The 18702-nt window shown below is 38.6% G+C and overlaps 1 protein-coding gene across 4 annotated transcripts in view; it reads right to left on the reverse strand.

The window, feature by feature from the left end:
- CDase (neutral ceramidase) overlaps positions 1-18702 on the reverse strand; it is a 166036-nt gene that overhangs the window by 55254 nt on the left and 92080 nt on the right. For all 4 annotated transcript variants that reach the window (XM_081989121.1, XM_081989122.1, XM_081989119.1 and 1 more), the window contains exons 4-6: positions 15806-15982; positions 2618-2745; positions 138-339 (exon numbers count right to left, since the gene is read on the reverse strand). In XM_081989121.1, the coding sequence (XP_081845247.1) occupies positions 138-339; positions 2618-2745; positions 15806-15982 (507 nt within the window). The remainder of the gene's footprint in view (positions 1-137; positions 340-2617; positions 2746-15805; positions 15983-18702) is intronic.

Here is an 18702-nt window from a genome sequence, read left to right on the forward strand (position 1 = left end):
GGGCAAATAGTTAAATATCTCCGAAACGGTGTTACGGAAATTTTGCAAAAGACCAAAAATATTCAGAATGACTTTCTGCCCCAATATATTCTCTATTATCTTTGTAATATTTTGATTATTATTTGAGTTCTTCTTACCTTGCCAGGTAAACTGCCAGAATTGTAGGCGGATTCCAGAAGAATAGAAGCGTATCCAACGTTGTCAGATGTAACCAAACAATTAGTATTGTTCATCGATACTGGATGTACGGCGTACCAGTTTATTGCACCAATCGTCTGTTCATCGGATGTTCTAGTGATTTTCAGTTGTCTTAAGGTTTTGTCAGTGTTGTATTCATACCTGAAATAGAAAAAAATATTCAAATTATCTAAATAATACATGTACCTATAACAATAAAAAAAGTTGAAGTTTTTACTACAGAAATGAATTATCTGACTTTGAATTAGTCGGAGACGAAGAGAAACTCGACTATTCTACGACAAAAATTCTGAAAAATACCGGTTTGCCTCAAGTGGTACCGCTAAGGCAAAAAGTGACCATTTAGTGAGTTTTGTTTTAAAAAACGGTTTTAACGACTTAAAACCAATATACTTTACTTTCCTTTATTAAACTGTTTTGGAACCACTAATGGTACCATTTTATAACCTACAAATTTTGATATTTTTACTTCAGAAATGTATTCCTTGACTCTGTATTAGTAGAAAACGAATACAAACTATACTATGGTACCGCAAAATTAAAAAATTAAAACTTGACGTTTTGACCTCAGAAATGAATTTCCTGATTCCGAATTCATCAAAAAAAGAGTACAAACTCGACTATGCTACCATCAAAATTGTAAAGGTAACTCCCGCTCTCACTTGTCACTACAAGATCAAAAATTTAAAATTTTTACATTTTTCCCTCAGAAATTAATTCCTTCTTGACTCTCTTCCTACGACAAATATTCTAGAAAGTCCCACTTTCCCTCCAGCGGTACCGCTAAAGCATAAAGTGACAATTTAGTGAGTTTTGTTTCGAAAAAAAAACTGCTTCTTCTAAACTAACTCCATTTTGACTGAGCGTAGCTCCGTTATTTGAGGAATTACAAAGAAATTTAAATAATAAGAGTTGTATTAAATTTTATCTGCTAGGAGATTGTATTAAGGTATTTTTGCCCTCAAGGGTCTCCTTACGGAGTGACAAAGTAAAAAGTGCCAGGGTGCACCAAATTGATTTTTTTAAATTAACGAGCGGAACTCCGTTATTTAAAGGGCTGCAGAAAAAGTGTACATAACGGTAGTTGTAGGAAATTTTATCCTCTTTGAGACTGGATTTTTGCACTTAAGGATTTTTGAATTTTTACTAAAGTTTTGGTCATTTAACTTTGTGACTTTGTCCTAGTTTTTAAATGATTTTTGGCTTATCAACCCGAAACTTTTCAATGTGAGTCTTTTTTACCAATATGCTCGGGATTGAGTTTTCGCAGAATAGTTACTTCTTTATTTGTAAGTTTCTTAACTTTTAAGTAAGTTTAAATATTTTATACAGAGTCCTGCACATTTTTATATAGATTTTTTCTGTATCTGTAAAGCATACTGGGACTGGCTACAAAGACATTTTTAAGCTTCTTAAGTCAATTTTTACCGTTTCCAAGACAATTTTTTAATTGGGTTGGTTTTGGATCTTTGAACGTAATTACTCAATTATCTCGTAAACGAAATTTCAAATCAGAATTGAATATCAAATTATAAATCCAAAATATATTAAAAGTAACATGGGATTTATAATTTGATTCCTGGAAGCAGTTATTTATTATATTTTTCGTTCGCACCGACTGGTGCATATGCTTATTTGGGTCACTGCTGCAATTTCTGGTCATTTGCAATTTGCATACAGCAATTTCGCTTCTAACATTTTAATTTAGCAGGAATTTCATTGAAATTTTATTATATGCTAGATTATGTCTTCTGTGCTTCTTAAAGCCTTTATTTCTGTTCTAATTAAACATTATTTGATATTTTGCTTCTCTATCGTTTTTCTCGAATATAATGTATTTGTATGGCGAAAATCAAAGCAAAATGAGATGACAAGCATTTTTCCCTGGTAGACCTTGAAGATCACGTGACCGTATTTTGAATTTTTCAGATTAAAATTAGTCCTTAACTAGTAGATAAGTATTTCTGGTGCGCCCTGTCCCTCAACCGTAAATAAACGCTTATCTGTCAATGGATAGCCAATGAAATGGGCTTTCCAATGACGTACGACCGTTGAGGGCAAGGGACAATGGTTTTTAAGATTCTCCGATCTCCTAATCGGTTTAAGTGATTTACTTCAAACTTGGCATGAAGGAGTAGAATAGCCAGAAAATACCCCACTATTTTCTTTCACCCCAGGGTGTGGTAAAGGGGCAGCAAAAAATTATTTGTTTGCGATATAACATACATTGCATTAAAATATCACCCTGTATAAGGAAATAAAATACCTCCCTTTTTACTAAACTTTTTTCCATGAAAGCATCCACGAGTGTTCCAATTTTATTCAAGGTAATACTTCTCCCATGGGAAAAACGAAACTCTTCGTGAAATCCTTGGTAAAACTCCAGGGTGACAAACTTACAAAAAAAAGTGTAACTTACTGTTTTCGTTCCTCTTCCGGGTTCATTTCGTAAGCGGCGGGGCTGCGGTTTATGTTGGCATTAACAACTTCGACAGAATTGATAAAAAGCCGAGCTTCGACCATGTTTTCATGGGCACGTTGAATCGCCTAAAATAAGTAAATAAATTATTCGTGACATTTAAATTAGTTATAAATTATTAAAATTATAGATATTTTTTAGAAAATAAGATCTATATCAATCCTTCTAACTCGTTTAAAGTATAAGACCGACTTATAGCAAGCTATTCAAGTCAAAATAAGCTAAAAGAAAAAAAAATTCAATTCCACTGCTATTCTTTTGTAAGAGCCACTAGATTGCTGGGACACCTTCTTTAGTTCTCTAGGTGTTCCAGAAAGCGCCTTCGAGAAAACAAGACAGTTAGGATAAGAAAATGTCTCAAGGTTTTCAGTCAGTGAAACAATTGCCAGGCCAAGGCCTTCATGGATTAGTCGCTATGCACTTTGGCATCCCAGAAAACGGTTCAAAACCAATAAGTGTCCCTGTTTCTGATCACTGCTGGACATAACCTCCTTCATCATCTTCCATCGGTTCCTGTCTTGCGCTGTCAGAATTCTGTTTTGACGCCTCAGGTCGCTACTGGCAAAACGCATGTGTTGAGTGTTCCCACTTAAAGGACTACACCAGGAAGTAATCAGTGTGGGCAACACAGTGGCAGAGCAGAAGGAGTAAACCGGGTTTGCGGAAACGGCTCGGGTCTTCTGAGAGCCCAACTGCCGAACCTCACGTTAGAATAAGTAAGAGACAGGTAGCAAGCGCACTAAGTGACTGGACGCTTGAAGGTACCGGAGACGTGGAGAAAGGCAAAAGGGTGCGGACAAGCCAAGGAATTGATTGGAATACCATACGACGCCAAGGCAACACCCAAATGGTTGGTGACACTAAACACACATTTGCATCTACTAGGAATTCGGACTTGTTTGTTCACAATGTGGGACGGTGGAGGAAACATCATATCCTCAACACTCTTCTGCAGGGAACTGTCTTCCTTGGAGAGGAACGAATCTTTGCCTTCGTCAGCGAGACGAGACGTCTGGGGGGCGTACGTCAGGGGTGGTAAGGTAAGAGTGGTTTGAGGGAAAACGGCGAATATGGCTTTAAGACCTTAAGGTCCCCCAACATTACAACTACTACTACTACTGGACTGGTCCACAGTTCCAGCCCGTAGAACAAAATTGCAAATACCTCTACCTGGAAGCTAGTAGCGTGTTTTTCCAATACCTTATGTAAGCTATCTTCTTCTAATCTGTTCATTTCGATCCGTTAGTAAATCAACTGGATCTCTCGTTGATAGTCATTGGTAACTTATCGCTTTGTTTCTCGATTACGTATGTGACTAAATGGCATAATCTGGAAACCACCAGTTATCCATTGTGTATGGCTCTCTTTCTGGTAATAAAATTACTTAGTTTAGCCCTGGTTACACAAAAAAAGATAAGAATGCCATCCACGTAGGCTTGTGGCTACAGGCCTGGTCCATTTATTATATCATATTACCCTAACAGACCGTCCGCTGCAAGACTCTACAATAGAGCTGAGAGAACTACGCTTTGATGGCACCCTTATACTTATACATCGGCTTCGTTTCAGCAGGCCAAGTCCGGTCATGACTCCGCAAATGGTGATGCTCCCTCTATAACTTTAATAGCTTGACAAAGGCCTACAACGCTACGGACAAGATTAAAGAGAGCAGTTTCCGTTGATTGAAATTCGTCAGGTTGATGCACTTGAACGATTTGGAGTTCTGATTCGTCTTCTGGTTAAAAACCACTTTATTATTCCTCCTCAGTAAAGAAACAACTCTAAATGTCTAATGTCTACGCTACTGTATTCTAGGCTGAGGTATTTGCGATCCTGTATTGTGGGCTAACAACTATCGGGCCAGCCAAAGGAAGACACAATTAACATTTGATCTGACAAATCACGAGCTGCCAACATGCCAGTCAGTGCTGAAGAATTGGCTGATATACGTCAGGTCAGGCTGGTAAACTCCATGCTGGTTTTGGAGTACCAAACAACTCTGGAAACTCTGGCCCAAAAGAATGACATATGTCTTGTGTGGGTTCCGGGACATGCTGATATCCCAGGAGGTTTTAAGTAACCCAGTCCCAGCAGTTTCAAGGTCTGGTACTCTGCCATATGTATGAGACAGACCAAGGAACTTATCATTGGCCCATTTATCTAAAAAAATACGAAACACCTGCAGGAACTAACCAGACGTCATCAGTACTTGATGGATATTATCGAGAATCCTACTTTCTGAGGCTGCTTATAAGAAGAAAAGTCGACAGGACATGTCTAAATGAGGTGTCCAGCCTTCACCCGTTCACGGACAATATTTCTGTGGCAATCAATAAAGACGCCCAGAGCAACCAGGGAGATAAGACCCAGCAGAGTACTTGGCTTCGTAAACAACAGCATTTATAAATGTCCTAACAAGAAATGGATAGGAGGCATCAAGACCAGGCTGTAGAAAGGTAAAGCAAACCACACAACCACCCTCTCAAACGTTGATACTTTTTTGGCTGTCGTGTAGTCCAAAGGATACGTAGGATATGGTCATGTTCTTCTCTCTTCTTCTTATACTTGGAAAAGACTTTAACTTCCGTATATAAAGGCTCAGTTCGGTTGGTTATCCTGTGAGACAAAGCTTTCCCATCCTAAGGTCTCCCCAGCGGTCGTCGGCATGCTAGTTTTCCATTTGTATTGATGTATGCTAGTCTTTCTTGGTCCATTCCATCTTCATGGTAACGCCAATATCTCCTTTTCCTCGCCCATTTCGCTACGTCCTCCACTTTGTATGCCGCTCTTACGTCGCTGTTTCTCATCCTCTCTGTAAGTGTCTTCCCTGTGGTGCGTTTTAAGGTTTTCTTTGTTCTTTGTCTTATTCGTGTCAGCTCTCGTCCTGATTCCACAGGTTAGCGCCGATCTAACGTACTTAGGACATCTGCACTTTACTGTCTATGCGCATGTGGTTGTTTTTCTAGATGATATCTCTCAGACATCCTAAGATAGTTGAGAATGTCTGCTTTTAAGTAACGGAAACTCCTTACCTGATCTATTGGTTTATTGTCTATTACAACTCGACACCTGACTGGCTCCTTGGAAAAGGTCATACATTTTGTTTTATCGATGGAGATTGACATATTGTATTTTTCACTAGTCTGATATAACTTATAGGTTTGCCTCTGTAGATTGTTTTATGTTTCTGCCAGGATTACTGCGTCATCCGCATATCACGCCATGCTGATTGGTTTGTTATTCAGACTGTGTGTAATCTCGTCCAGGACGAGGTTGAAAAGGAATTGGCTTAGACTATCACCCTGTTAGTGTCGGTATGTCTTTTGTTGTTTCGAGGGTAAGTTTTTTATCCTTGTAGTGTTGCATGTGTTCAAATTTCTAATGGATGTTAGGATTTGTTTCTTAGAAGCTCCAATGTGTTCACATCGGTGATTCTAAGAATCATTTTCAAGTGCTTCGACCTTGGCTTTGGAGTCTTGGATCAATACTTTGTAGAGGCCAGTTGCAGCAGTCAGTACATTGAGACCTGAGCGAAATTTCTTCTAGCTTTCTCTTCGTACTGTGGGAATTGTGGAAACCTTCCTAGTCGCTAGTAGTTTAGTTTAGTAGCTACTCTGTTTCTCCAAAGAGTTGATCCACTAGTTCTTTGGGTTGATAAGTTTGCTCCTTGAAAACTTAACTTCAACCGATATCTGTTTGACTGCAATATCAATCTCATTTGTACTTGCAACTCTATGTGGTAAGTCCAAAGTACGTCTTATCAGTTCTTCATTACAGAGAGCTCAAATACTGATAGTCCTTTTACAGGACAGTATAAGTCGCATTATATTTATAAGGGCAATTAACCATCCTTACTAACCATCTCACAAATTAAGTGATTTTATCTGTTTCTATCTGTTACTGTGCAACTCATGTAAATTTCATTAGTTGCATAAAGTCAGACACAGAATTAAAATAACCTACAAAACAATATTTTATCTATTTTATAATATTTTATTATATCAAATTGGTTTACAACATTTTTCCAATAAAATTTGGATTTTATCTATCCGAGAACGTTGTTGTGGATCCACTTAAACGAACTCTTAAATTCTTAGTTAGTCGCGAGGACACGCAATTGGTTTTAGTGTAGTCATTGGTCCTGACAGTAAAAAAAAATTAGCTTTTTACGATTTGCTGAATGTATTCGTTTTATATTAGCCCTTAAACGCAGAAACCAATAAAGTAAGATTGCGCAATTGCGCCCAGATCCTTAATAGGACATTTCTTTATTAAGATCAAAAAAACAGAGTAAAACATATATGAATCTCTGACTCTGTCACCCGAAATTTTTGAGATAGAAATTTTGAATTGACATTATTGAAGAGAGGAGTTTACGGCGGTTCTTCTGAGTAGTTCAACCACCCGAGATACAGAGTGTTCAAGTTTCAGATCAATTTTAGGGTACACCGATCTAGCTTTTGTCAAGTAACTCGAAAACGTTTAGAGTGACAAGCATTTGCGCGAAAAATGTTCCTAATAAACTCTTTAACCCAGCACAGGGTGTGCACGAAAATTATGGTGATTTAAATTTCTGGGTCACTCTGTGCACAATTTTTGGAGTAAAAGCTTTTGATTAACGCCACTGAAAAGAGGAGTTAACCGTGGTTCGTTTAAGTGGTACAACCACCTCAAACTTCAAATTTCAAGATACATTTTAGGGTACACCAATCCAATATTTGTCAAGTAACTCGATAACGGTCAGAGTAATGAAAAATTTGCGGTCTTTCATCCAATATTAAATTTAGCATTGAAAGAACACATATTTACTGATTGTACCGGAGAAACTTGGCAACCATGCCGAAGCAGATGCCGGGGACGAAGAAGCGGCTGCGTCGTCGAGACCCGAGACGAAACGTGTGTGTGCTTTTAGAAAGACAGCGTTGTGAGCGGTCGCCTTTCTTTACGCTCCGCACATTGTCGTGCTATTGCACCATTTTTTGACCAGTTAATGTCAGTTTGTCTTTCAATAAAGTGTAATTCAAGAAAACTAGTGTTTCAGTACGCAACATATGGTCCTTCGTAGCCAAATAACCAGAAAGAAGTGGATTTTAAGAGCTGAAAACTAGTCAAGGCGCAGGCAGAGCGGTAAATCAGCACGGCGCCGGCGTAATTTCAAGTCGAGGTCGACCGACGTCAGGCGCGCAGACAGCCTACTATACGGAGTTTCGGCCGGAGTTTATGAGGCAGTTCGGTGAGTGCGTTCCTTTTTACCACTTTTCATTATATTATTCCAATTTGTGACGGTACCTGTGCTTGATTTGGTACTGTGGTGTTTAGTAAAAGCTAAGCCAAAAAATTTTGTGGTTGTTTATTTAGTTCTGGCAGGTAATCCAGGTTTTCTTTGCAATGGCCGAGTTAAAGGCATTAAAAGCTCAGAAAAAACAAATTAAATCGTCATTGACTCGTTTTCAAAAGTTTGTGGACAATCAAATGTCTGATGAAAGTAGTGATTTAGCGCAATTGCGGGTTCGAATGTCTCAAATTAATGATTTGTTACAAAAATTCGAAGAAATTCAAGTTAAAATTTGCATGCTTGTTGATTCAAGTGAAGAATTCGAGTCGGAAATGGACTCGGAAACGGAAACATTTGAAAGTACATACTATTATGCTCTAGGTACGGCAAATAGTATTTTGGAAAGTAACATAGTAAATACAAATATTATTAATAATCCTGTAAATGCAGGTAATGCTTCAGTTGAACAATCTACTGGTTCTAATGAAAGTGTTTCACTGAAGCTTCCTCCTTTAAGCTTACCCAGTTTTAATGGAAATTATAATGATTGGTTGTTTTTCCGAGATAGTTTTGATTCTATCATTAACCAAAATTCTAACTTAGATAAAATTCAGAAATTACATTATTTAAGACTTTCTTTAAAGGGAGATGCTTTGCAAGTTGTGCAAAGTTTAGGTATGTCAGCTGCCAATTATGAAATGGCCTGGGATTTACTTAAAACCAGATATGAAAATAAAGCGTTATTGGTAAGCAATCATGTACGTTCTATATTTAACCTACAAAGTCTGCATGAGGAGTCTCAGGTAGGCATACGTCAGTTATTAGACGGAGTTATACAACATACTCGTGCACTTCAATCTCTAGGTCAACCTGTGATCCATTGGGATACGCTGTTAATACATATAATTAGTAATAAGTTGGATGCAGCATCCAGGCGTGATTGGGAAACGGCGAATAGCAGTAATGAGCTTCCCACATTTAAGCAGTTTCTAGATTTTCTTCAAGAAAAGTGTCGTTTGCTTGAAGCCTTGGGTATGTCTGAAACGTCTAAGCCAACAGGTCGTGGGCGACCAAGAGGTTCGTATACTGCGACAGGTCAAGCATTGAAGTGTAGCTTTTGCAAAAATGATCACCTAATATATAATTGTAAAGATTTTTTAAAACTTAACCCCAAAGATAGATCAGCAGAAGTCATTAAACTAAAATTGTGTTTAAATTGCTTGCGTAGGGGACATCACCTTAAGGATTGTAAATGCCAACCTTGTTCTAAATGTCAAAGGCGACATAATACCTTATTGCATTTCTCAAATACTAGAAACGAAGTGGTTTCTGATCCCCAGGAATGCCCAAGCTCTGAAAATGCTAATGTTTCTAATAACTCTTTACATTCACGCAGAGATGATCATGTCAATACACTATTATCCACTGTATTGGTTCAAGTATCAGATGTCAATGGTCAAATTCATGAATGCAGAGCATTGTTGGACAGTGGGTCAGAATCCAACTTTATTACAGAAGACCTTTGTGATACATTAAAACTTTTAAAACATAATACCAATATAACAATAAATGGTATAGGTCAGGTCACTTCTAGAATAATTCATAGAGCGTCGGTACAAATGGAATCAAGACTAAACGCGTTCAAGATTAATATTCCTTGCTTAGTAATAAAACGCATTACTAATAACATACCTCATGTTTCTTTTGATGCCAGCAAGCTGAATATTCCTAAAAATTGCTTTCTTCATTTTGTTTCTACCACCAAACGTTCTATTGAAGGGCGATTTATCGTTCAGCTGCCTTTCAAGGAATCATTGGACTGTTTAGGGTACACTAAAGATAAAGCTTTGAAACGTTTCTATAGTATAGAAAGAAAACTGCATAAAAATGTTGATTTATATAATGAATATAAGTCATTTATTGACGAATATTTGCAGCTAGGTCACATGTCATTAGCTGACAGTGATGAACAGGGTGATTATTACTTGCCCCATCATGATGTTTATAAGGAATCCAGCACAACCACTCGATTGAGAGTTGTGTTCGATGCCTCCGCCAAAAGTTCTACTGGTAAATCACTGAATGACATCATGATGGTAGGGCCAACCATACAGGACGATATATTCTCCATTATATTGCGGTTCAGACTGCATGATATTGTTGCCACTGCCGATATTGCCAAAATGTATCGGCAGGTGCTAGTCGATGAGTCTCAACAAAGGTTTCAAAAGATATTATGGCGTGATCATCCTTCAGATTTAATTCAAGCTTATAAACTACACACTGTCACTTATGGGACAGCAGCAGCTGCTTTCCTAGCGATAAGATGCCTTTCGCAACTTGCATTTGAATGCAAAGATACACATCCAAAAACGAGTGAACTGATTTTGAAAAACTTTTACGTCGACGACTTATTATTTGGTGGAAATAGTGTTGACGAGGTCTTGGAGATGAAGAATGATGTAATCAACATCTTGAAGAAAGGTGGTTTTGAGCTTCGAAAATGGAACTCGAACGATAGACGAATATTAGAGAATACTTCTGAAACTCAAGCCAACTTTAACATCAACACAGGAGATAACCATTCGGCCGCGACTTTGGGTCTGCGTTGGTTATCAGAAAGTGATGAATTTAGCTTTAAAGTCGGTTCATACAATTCTGAGCGAGTCACAAAACGAGCCATTTTATCGGCTACCGCTCAATTGTTTGACCCATTGGGACTTTTAAGTCCAGCAATAATAATTCCGAAGATGATTTTACAAAGACTGTGGCAGAGAGGAGTTCAGTGGGACGAGTCTATTCCATTGGATTTGCACACTCAATGGCTTAGTTTTCGTCAAGATTTAAATAATATTAATAATTTGTCAATTACTAGGCAAGCTACATGCAAACAAAAGGTTTACACGGAGTTCCATGGGTTTGCAGACGCTTCCGAGCTTGGATACGGCGCTTGTTTATATTTGAGAACTATAGACAAGGATGATAAGATTTCTAGCAGACTTTTATGCTCTAAAAGTAGAGTTGCTCCTTTGAAAACGCAAACCATACCACGGCTCGAGTTGTGCGCAGCGGTATTGCTTGCAGAGATTGCCGATAAGTCTAGGATTGCACTTAATCTAGTGCCTAATAAAACTTACTATTATAGTGATTCAAAAATTGTATTGTCATGGATTAGATCTCCTTCGAACAATTGGAAGACGTTCGTTTCTAATCGAGTATCCAGAATTCAAGAATTAACTGACCCTAAGGAATGGAATTATGTGCACACCACCCAAAATCCTGCAGATGCGATTTCCAGAGGTATGAGTCCGAAAGCTCTTTTGGAGCATGATCTTTGGTGGTTTGGCCCTTCATGGCTTGCTCAACGTGAGCAGTGTTGGCCAAGATATGACACAGTCTTACTTGACGAACTTCCTGATAAAAAGGCCAAAGCAATTACCATTTCATCGTTAGCTGTGACCTGTGATACAGATTTTAATTTATTTGAAAGATTCTCTTCGTTTTCTAAACTACTTAGGGTAACAGCATTCATGTTACGATTTATTCGCAATTCAAGTTTGAGACGTGAATTTAAATCAAACCGACGAGTCGGGCATTTACAATCTCTTGAACTCAGACAATCTTTAGAACGTTTAGTGTCTATAGTACAAAGAACATCATTTTGCAATGAATATGATTGTCTTGGTTCAGATAGGGCATTGCATCCGAAAAGCAAACTTTTACCCTTAAACCCCTTTTTTGATGGACGGGTTATAAGAGTAGGTGGACGGCTTGGTCGATCCAATTATCGGTTCGACAAAATTCATCCAATAATTTTGCCGGCTAAACACAATTTTACTAAGCTTCTTTTTAAGTATGAACACCTCAGGCTCCTACATGCTCCGCCCAATTTATTGCTGTCCTCGATCAGAGAAAGGTTTTGGCCAATATCTGGGCGAAACCTAGCGCGAAAAACTGTACACGATTGCCTAAAATGTTTTAGATTTGCTGCCCAAGGTCAGAAATATTTGATGGCTGACTTGCCCCAAACTCGATTAACCCCTTCGAGGCCATTTTTAATTTCAGGATGTGATTATGCTGGTCCATTTCTAATCAAGGACCGAAAAACTAGAAATTTCAAGTTGACTAAATGCTATATTTGCCTATTCATTTGTTTCGTCACTAAGGCCATCCACCTCGAATTGGTGTCTGATCTTACGACGGAGGCATTCTTAGCTGCATTGCGGAGATTCTTCTCTAGGCGTGGACTTTCTAAATCGATTTATTCCGATAATGGAACAACCTTTCAGGGTGCAAAGTCGGAACTTGCACGTTTTTTAAAAAATAATTCTCGTGATTTTATATTGGAACTAAATAATCAATTTGTGGATTGGCATTTTATTCCTCCTCGTGCACCGCACTTCGGCGGACTTTGGGAAGCGGGGGTAAAATCCGTGAAACATCACTTAAAAAGAGTCATAGGGGAAACTCCACTTACGTTTGAGCAATTAACCACAGTACTATGTCAGGTGGAGGCCTGTCTCAATTCCAGACCTCTTTCCCCTCTATCCTGTGATCCTTCCGATATGCAACCCCTAACTCCAGCGCACTTTTTGATTGGAGAACCGTTGTTAAGTATGCCCGAAGATGACCTCACTTATGTGAAGAAAAACCGCCTATCACATTACCAACATTGTCAGCAAATAGCTCAACATTTCTGGAAACGCTGGATGAAAGAATATGTGGGTGAGCTCCAGACTAGATGCAAGTGGAAAACATCAATGCCACAACTACTTAAGTTGGACAAGCTGGTCCTCGTGAAGGAAGATAATACCCCTCCGTTGAAATGGAAGCTCGGACGAGTGGTAAAACTGTGCTATGGAGCAGACGACGTTGTAAGAGCTGCCGTCATTAGGACTTCCAATGGACTTTTCAAGAGGCCAGCTACCAAGCTCTGTGTTTTACCTGAGGAAAGTCAGCCGTCAGATGTTGAAAGACTGGAGGCTTTCAAGGTGGGCGGCGATGTACCGGAGAAACTTGGCAACCATGCCGAAGCAGATGCCGGGGACGAAGAAGCGGCTGCGTCGTCGAGACCCGAGACGAAACGTGTGTGTGCTTTTAGAAAGACAGCGTTGTGAGCGGTCGCCTTTCTTTACGCTCCGCACATTGTCGTGCTATTGCACCATTTTTTGACCAGTTAATGTCAGTTTGTCTTTCAATAAAGTGTAATTCAAGAAAACTAGTGTTTCAGTACGCAACATATGACTAGTGTTTCAGTACGCAACACTGATAATACATTCGATTTCGATCAACAAATACTTATTCCATTCCCAATTAACCGACCGGTTAAGTGAACATAAACAACCCTTTTGATTATTACGACAGGTAATTAGCGGGTACGGAGCAATAAACCGACAGTACAGAGAAGTAAACAACCAATTAAAATCGCAACTATGGGTAATGTAACCAAATAATATAAACATGGGAGTTTAAAAATAATTTTCTCGTTATTAATGGCATACCTGGAATATACCGTTAGCTGATCATATAAAACGTCCATTAAATCTACCCAACTTGTCACTATCAATGCCAATGACTAAGTCGTAGCTTTTGATCAAATTTTTGAATCGGATAAAGCTCTATCCATTTTAAAAAATTCGATGTATACCCGTCAGAATGAAATTTTGATCCAAAAGAGGGATTAACTTCAATCCTCTTTTTCAAATGGATTAGACCAACAGAGAGGATCGAAAATCATGTTTTTAGCGATGTGTACAGGTCTGAAAACGAATCCGTATTAAAATGATAACAATGACATGTGAGCAGCACAGGTAGAGTAACCAGGACGGATCTATAACTCCCGAGGGAACTGGAGCAGGAATCTTCGGGCCTTGCACCAAATACTCCAAACCCATGGGCCAGTTTTCTAGCGTATTTTAAGCGGAAATCAACTCTGTAGAAAGGTGTATTCAGTTCAACAATTTTTGCTATGTGGACGATACAGTACTTCTCGCCGAAAACATGTCCGACCTTCCAAATATGTTGACTAACGTCATCACATCTAGTCGAGAATATGGTCTCAACGTTAAGAAGACCCAATACATGATTGTTACCAAAACTGAAGTACCAAATGAGGCAGATCCTCATTTTGGAAGGCGAAAAGCTGGAAAGAGTCGAGAGCTATGACTACTTGGGAACAAGTGTGAACTGTTCTGTGAACTATTGTTCAGAAATAAAGATTCGCATTGCGAAGGCACGTGCATCTTGCATGAGGATTAAGAAACTGCTCTGTAGTCGCGATCTGAGTCTGGACCTAACAAATGCTATGTATTCCCAGCCTTCTGTATAGTGTGGAAGCTTGGACCCTGAACGTATATTGCTAGCGAAAATTGGAAGCCTTCGAGTTGTGGACATACCTTAGGATGTTAAGAATACCATGATCGAAACATGTTACAAACGTAGAGGTTTTAAGAAGAACGGAGAAGAGCATGGAGATCCTACATGAAGTTAAAAAGAGAAAACTGCAATATCTCGGACACGTTATGAGAGGTCAAAGGTATGAGATTATGCAACTCATAATCTAAGGAAAGATCGTGGGAAGAAGGTTTGTTGGAAGGAGAAGAATATCCTGGGCTTAGGAACTTGCGAAAAAGATACGGCGTCACGTCCTCCAACCTATTCAAAGCCTCAGTTTCCAAAGTAAGGATAGCAGTGATGATAGCAAACCTCCAACATGGAGAAGAAGAGAAAATTCAGTTCAACTTCGGCAGGAAATATTGGAACAAGGAAATTGTGATCCTTTCCGATAGTTAAGCAACCATCAAAGCATTGAGCTCATCTAACATCAGCTTGATGAAACTTTTCGAACGCCTAGGAAAACTCAATGATCTAGGAAGTAACCCTCCTCTGGGTTCCGGGAACAAGCAGATACTTTGGCACGAAAAGGGGCATCAACGCCACCGATCGGGCCAGAACCATTCTGCGGCCTTGAAACGCATACGTCCAGGAGGAACTTAATACATCCCAAGGAGAAGTAAGAACAACGCACTGGAAAAGACTTCCAGGAGTAATGCAGGTCAAAGATCTCCACCACATCCTGTTGAAGTGTTGCGCTGTACACCACAGAAGATTGAACACATTGGGATCATACCAGCTTCAAGATCTTGAAATTTTTAAAGGAACTGAATTTTGAGGGGCTGCTATGAACAAGGAAACTTTGAGATAGCAGAAGAAGATGTATGGGGTACAATAGATCTAATCATATCGCAGTACATCTGTCACTATCCACACACACACACCAGCACAGTAGTAGATAGATTAATTCTGTTCAAACTACATCAATATGAGTTTCGCTGGTTTTACTCATTTTTAAATAATATTTGAAAAATTTATAACAATACAAAACTAAGCAGTTTGAATACTCTATAAGTACCTATAGGTAAAATATGACTGATCATTATATATGACATCATCTGATCACTTGTTCCTTTTTTTAGTGTAGGTAGTTCTTAACCTTTTCTAATAAAAATTATCGTTTGTATGGTTTTTCCCGTATTCTCGCACGGCTTGTGCACGCACGGAAAAGCTTTTTTTCATTATACGACTCTGAAAACTGTCTATTTTTTGGTTGATTAATTGTCGAGAAAATTTACACCGATGGATTTCACGCAATTATTAATAATAATAATATTTAAATGATGTAATCGTTTTTCAGAGTCTGACAATGAAAAGTATCGTTCATTACACGTTCGAAATAGTTTTTCCCGTTCTCGCATATCTTCCCGTGTCGGCTTCGCCTCCTGTCACGCGCGCACGGTAAAAACTTTTTTTCTGGACTGGTAATGAAATAATAGTGATTCTCGTTAGTGGCATACCTTGAAAATACCGTTGGCGTAAGCATCCAAAGTTTGCTTGCAAAAACCGAGCTGACTGATATCGTATAAAACGTCCATTAAAAATCCTCCAGGTGCCCCATGGGTATGTGTCCCACTTAGGAGAAAATTGTCGAAGGTGTACGTATCGTTGTAAGCTGCTTGCAGTTGTTCCATGACCTAAATTTGAGAAAAATATTTTTAGTTTCCTTTTGACCTAAATTTGTGTTCAAAAGGGAAAACCGTAATTTCGACAGGAAAGTGAGTTTTAAATTAAAATAATGGCTGCGTAATCAGTGGCTATACAAACTGTATAAGAAACAGATGCATTGACCTAGATAGAGCAAGTATAGGAAAAGTTTCATTTTGAATTAAACCTCCCTTAAAATGGTGTTTTTTATAACTGAGTTTGAACTATTGTTATTAATGGAAAATCCATTAATTTAAAAAATTGACTTAAAAGTATAAATTCATTAAATTAAAGCAGATATTCGGAGATGGCAAAATAATATAATGCACGATGCAAGGTTATAGTCAGAATGCACGTAGTGCATCATCGCTATTTTTAGCGATCAATCGGGTATAAATTAAACTCGACATGCGTCGGTAATGGAGACGGTCGGAGACTCCGCCTCATAACACCATGATGTAGTCGTCCCAAATATTCTGTGCATTAAAAGGTTTTTTTTTTAAAAGTGTTACTTTTGAGGAAATATGTTTGAAGGTTTTATTCCGATTCAAATAGTTGATAAACCAACCATTTTGTTATTTAGTTTTAACTGCTATTTAGTTGATGCTACCTCTGAAACAAGATCTCGGTAAAGGCGTTTATCAAAGTAATCAACGCACGTCTCGTTTAACTTGTTGGTCCAAAAGGGCTTTACAATTTAAACGTGACACTATTTTTTTTATAAAAAAAATGATTGAATGACGCTGTATCTTAGGAAAGAAATACAAAAGGAAAAAAAATACAGGAAATCTACGCTAAAATTTTTCCCCCTTGCTTATGGACGGATTATACAAGGTGTAACTACCGCGGTCGAATTACAGACAACTGAAATAGATAAGTTTTTGAAAATTGAAGGGATTAGTATTTGAGTTGGGGCATCCATATCGAAAACATCCTCATGTTCGAGAGGTACCTGTAGCACCTGCATATTATAATATTTTTAGATTCTGCTAACGATTTCAAGTATGTTTCATGTATGATAACCCATATCTATCTGAAACGGTTTTCGAGATATTGACGGATGAAAAATGATATTTTTGGGTGTTATAGCTTCTAAGCAGAAAAATCTAGAGCAAAATGGCATGCATGTTCCTATCCTAACTTTTTCTGGGGTATCCCAGAGTCATGCTGCAAAGTTTGACAGGTGTCACTTTTTTTACTCACACGTCACTTTTGAAACCACTCTTTCGAGCGAGGTAGTCCCAATCGACGTAGAATAGCTCAAAAGTATCAAATATGCAGACTAGAACATTAGCGGAATCGATCTAGCCGGTTTTGAGGCGAATCGATCTATGCCGGTTTTGAGACGAAATATACCATTTGGCACAGATTGACCACGAACGAGTAAAATACAGCGACCAATGTAGTCCCAATCGACGTAGAATAGCTCAAAATATCAAATATGCAGACTAGAACATTAATAGATCTATGCCGGTTTTGAGGCAATTCGATCTATGCCGGTTTTGAGACGAAATAATACCATTTGGCACAGATTGACCACGAACGAGTAAAATCCAGCTACCAAAATAGTCCCAACAGACGTAGAATAGCTCAAAAGTATCAATATGCAGACTAGAACATTAGCGGAATAGATCTATGCCGGTTTTGAGGCGAATTCGATCTATGCCGGTTTTGAGACGAAATAATACCATTGGCACAGATTGACCACGAACGAGTAAAATACAGCGACCAATGTAGTCCCAATCGACGTAGAATAGCTCAAAAGTATCAAATATGCAGACTAGAAACATTAGCGGAATAGATCTATGCCGGTTTTGAGGCGAATTCGATCTATGCCGGTTTTTGAGACGAAAAAATACCATTTGGCACAGATTGACCACGAACGAGTAAAATCCAGCTACCAAAATAGTCCCAACAGACGTAGAATAGCTCAAAAGTATCAAATATGCAGACTAGAACATCAGCGGAAGAGATCTATGCCGGTTTTGAGGTGGAATCGATCTATGCCAGTTTGAGATGAAATTGTACAATTTGGCACAGATTGACAACAAGCGAGTGAAATCCAGCGAGACCAAAGTGGTCCCAACGTAGAATAGCTCAAAAGTATCAAATATGCAGACTAGAACATTAGCGGAATAGATCTATGCCGGTTTTGACACGAAATAATGCAATTTGGCACAGATTGACCACGAACGAGTAAAATCCAGCGACCAATGTAGTCCCAACCGACGTAGAACAGCTTAAAAGTATCAAATATGCAGACTAGAACATTAGCGGAATAGATCTATGCCGGTTTTGAAGCGAATTCGATCTATGCCGGTTTTGAGACGAAATAATACCATTTGGCACAGATTGACCACGAACGAGTGAAATCCAGCGATCAATGTATTCCCAACAACGTAGAATAGCTCAAAAGTATCAAATATGCAGACTAGAACATTAGCGGAATCGATCTATGCCGGTTTTGAGACGAAATAATACAATTTGGCACAGATTGACTACGAACGACTGAAATCCAGCGACCAATGTAGTCCCAACCGACGTAGAATAGCTCAAAAGTATCAAATATGCAGACTAGAACATTAGCGGAATCGATCTATCAAAGAAAATAATACCATTTGGCACAGATTGACCACGAACGTGTAAAATACAGCGACCAATGTAGTCCCAATCGACGTAGAATAGCTCAAAAGTATCAATATGCAGACTA

This window comes from Ips typographus, linkage group LG11 (assembly GCF_016097725.1).
Source record: "Ips typographus isolate SLU linkage group LG11, UJ_Ityp_2.0, whole genome shotgun sequence".
Lineage (NCBI taxonomy): Eukaryota > Metazoa > Arthropoda > Insecta > Coleoptera > Curculionidae > Ips > Ips typographus.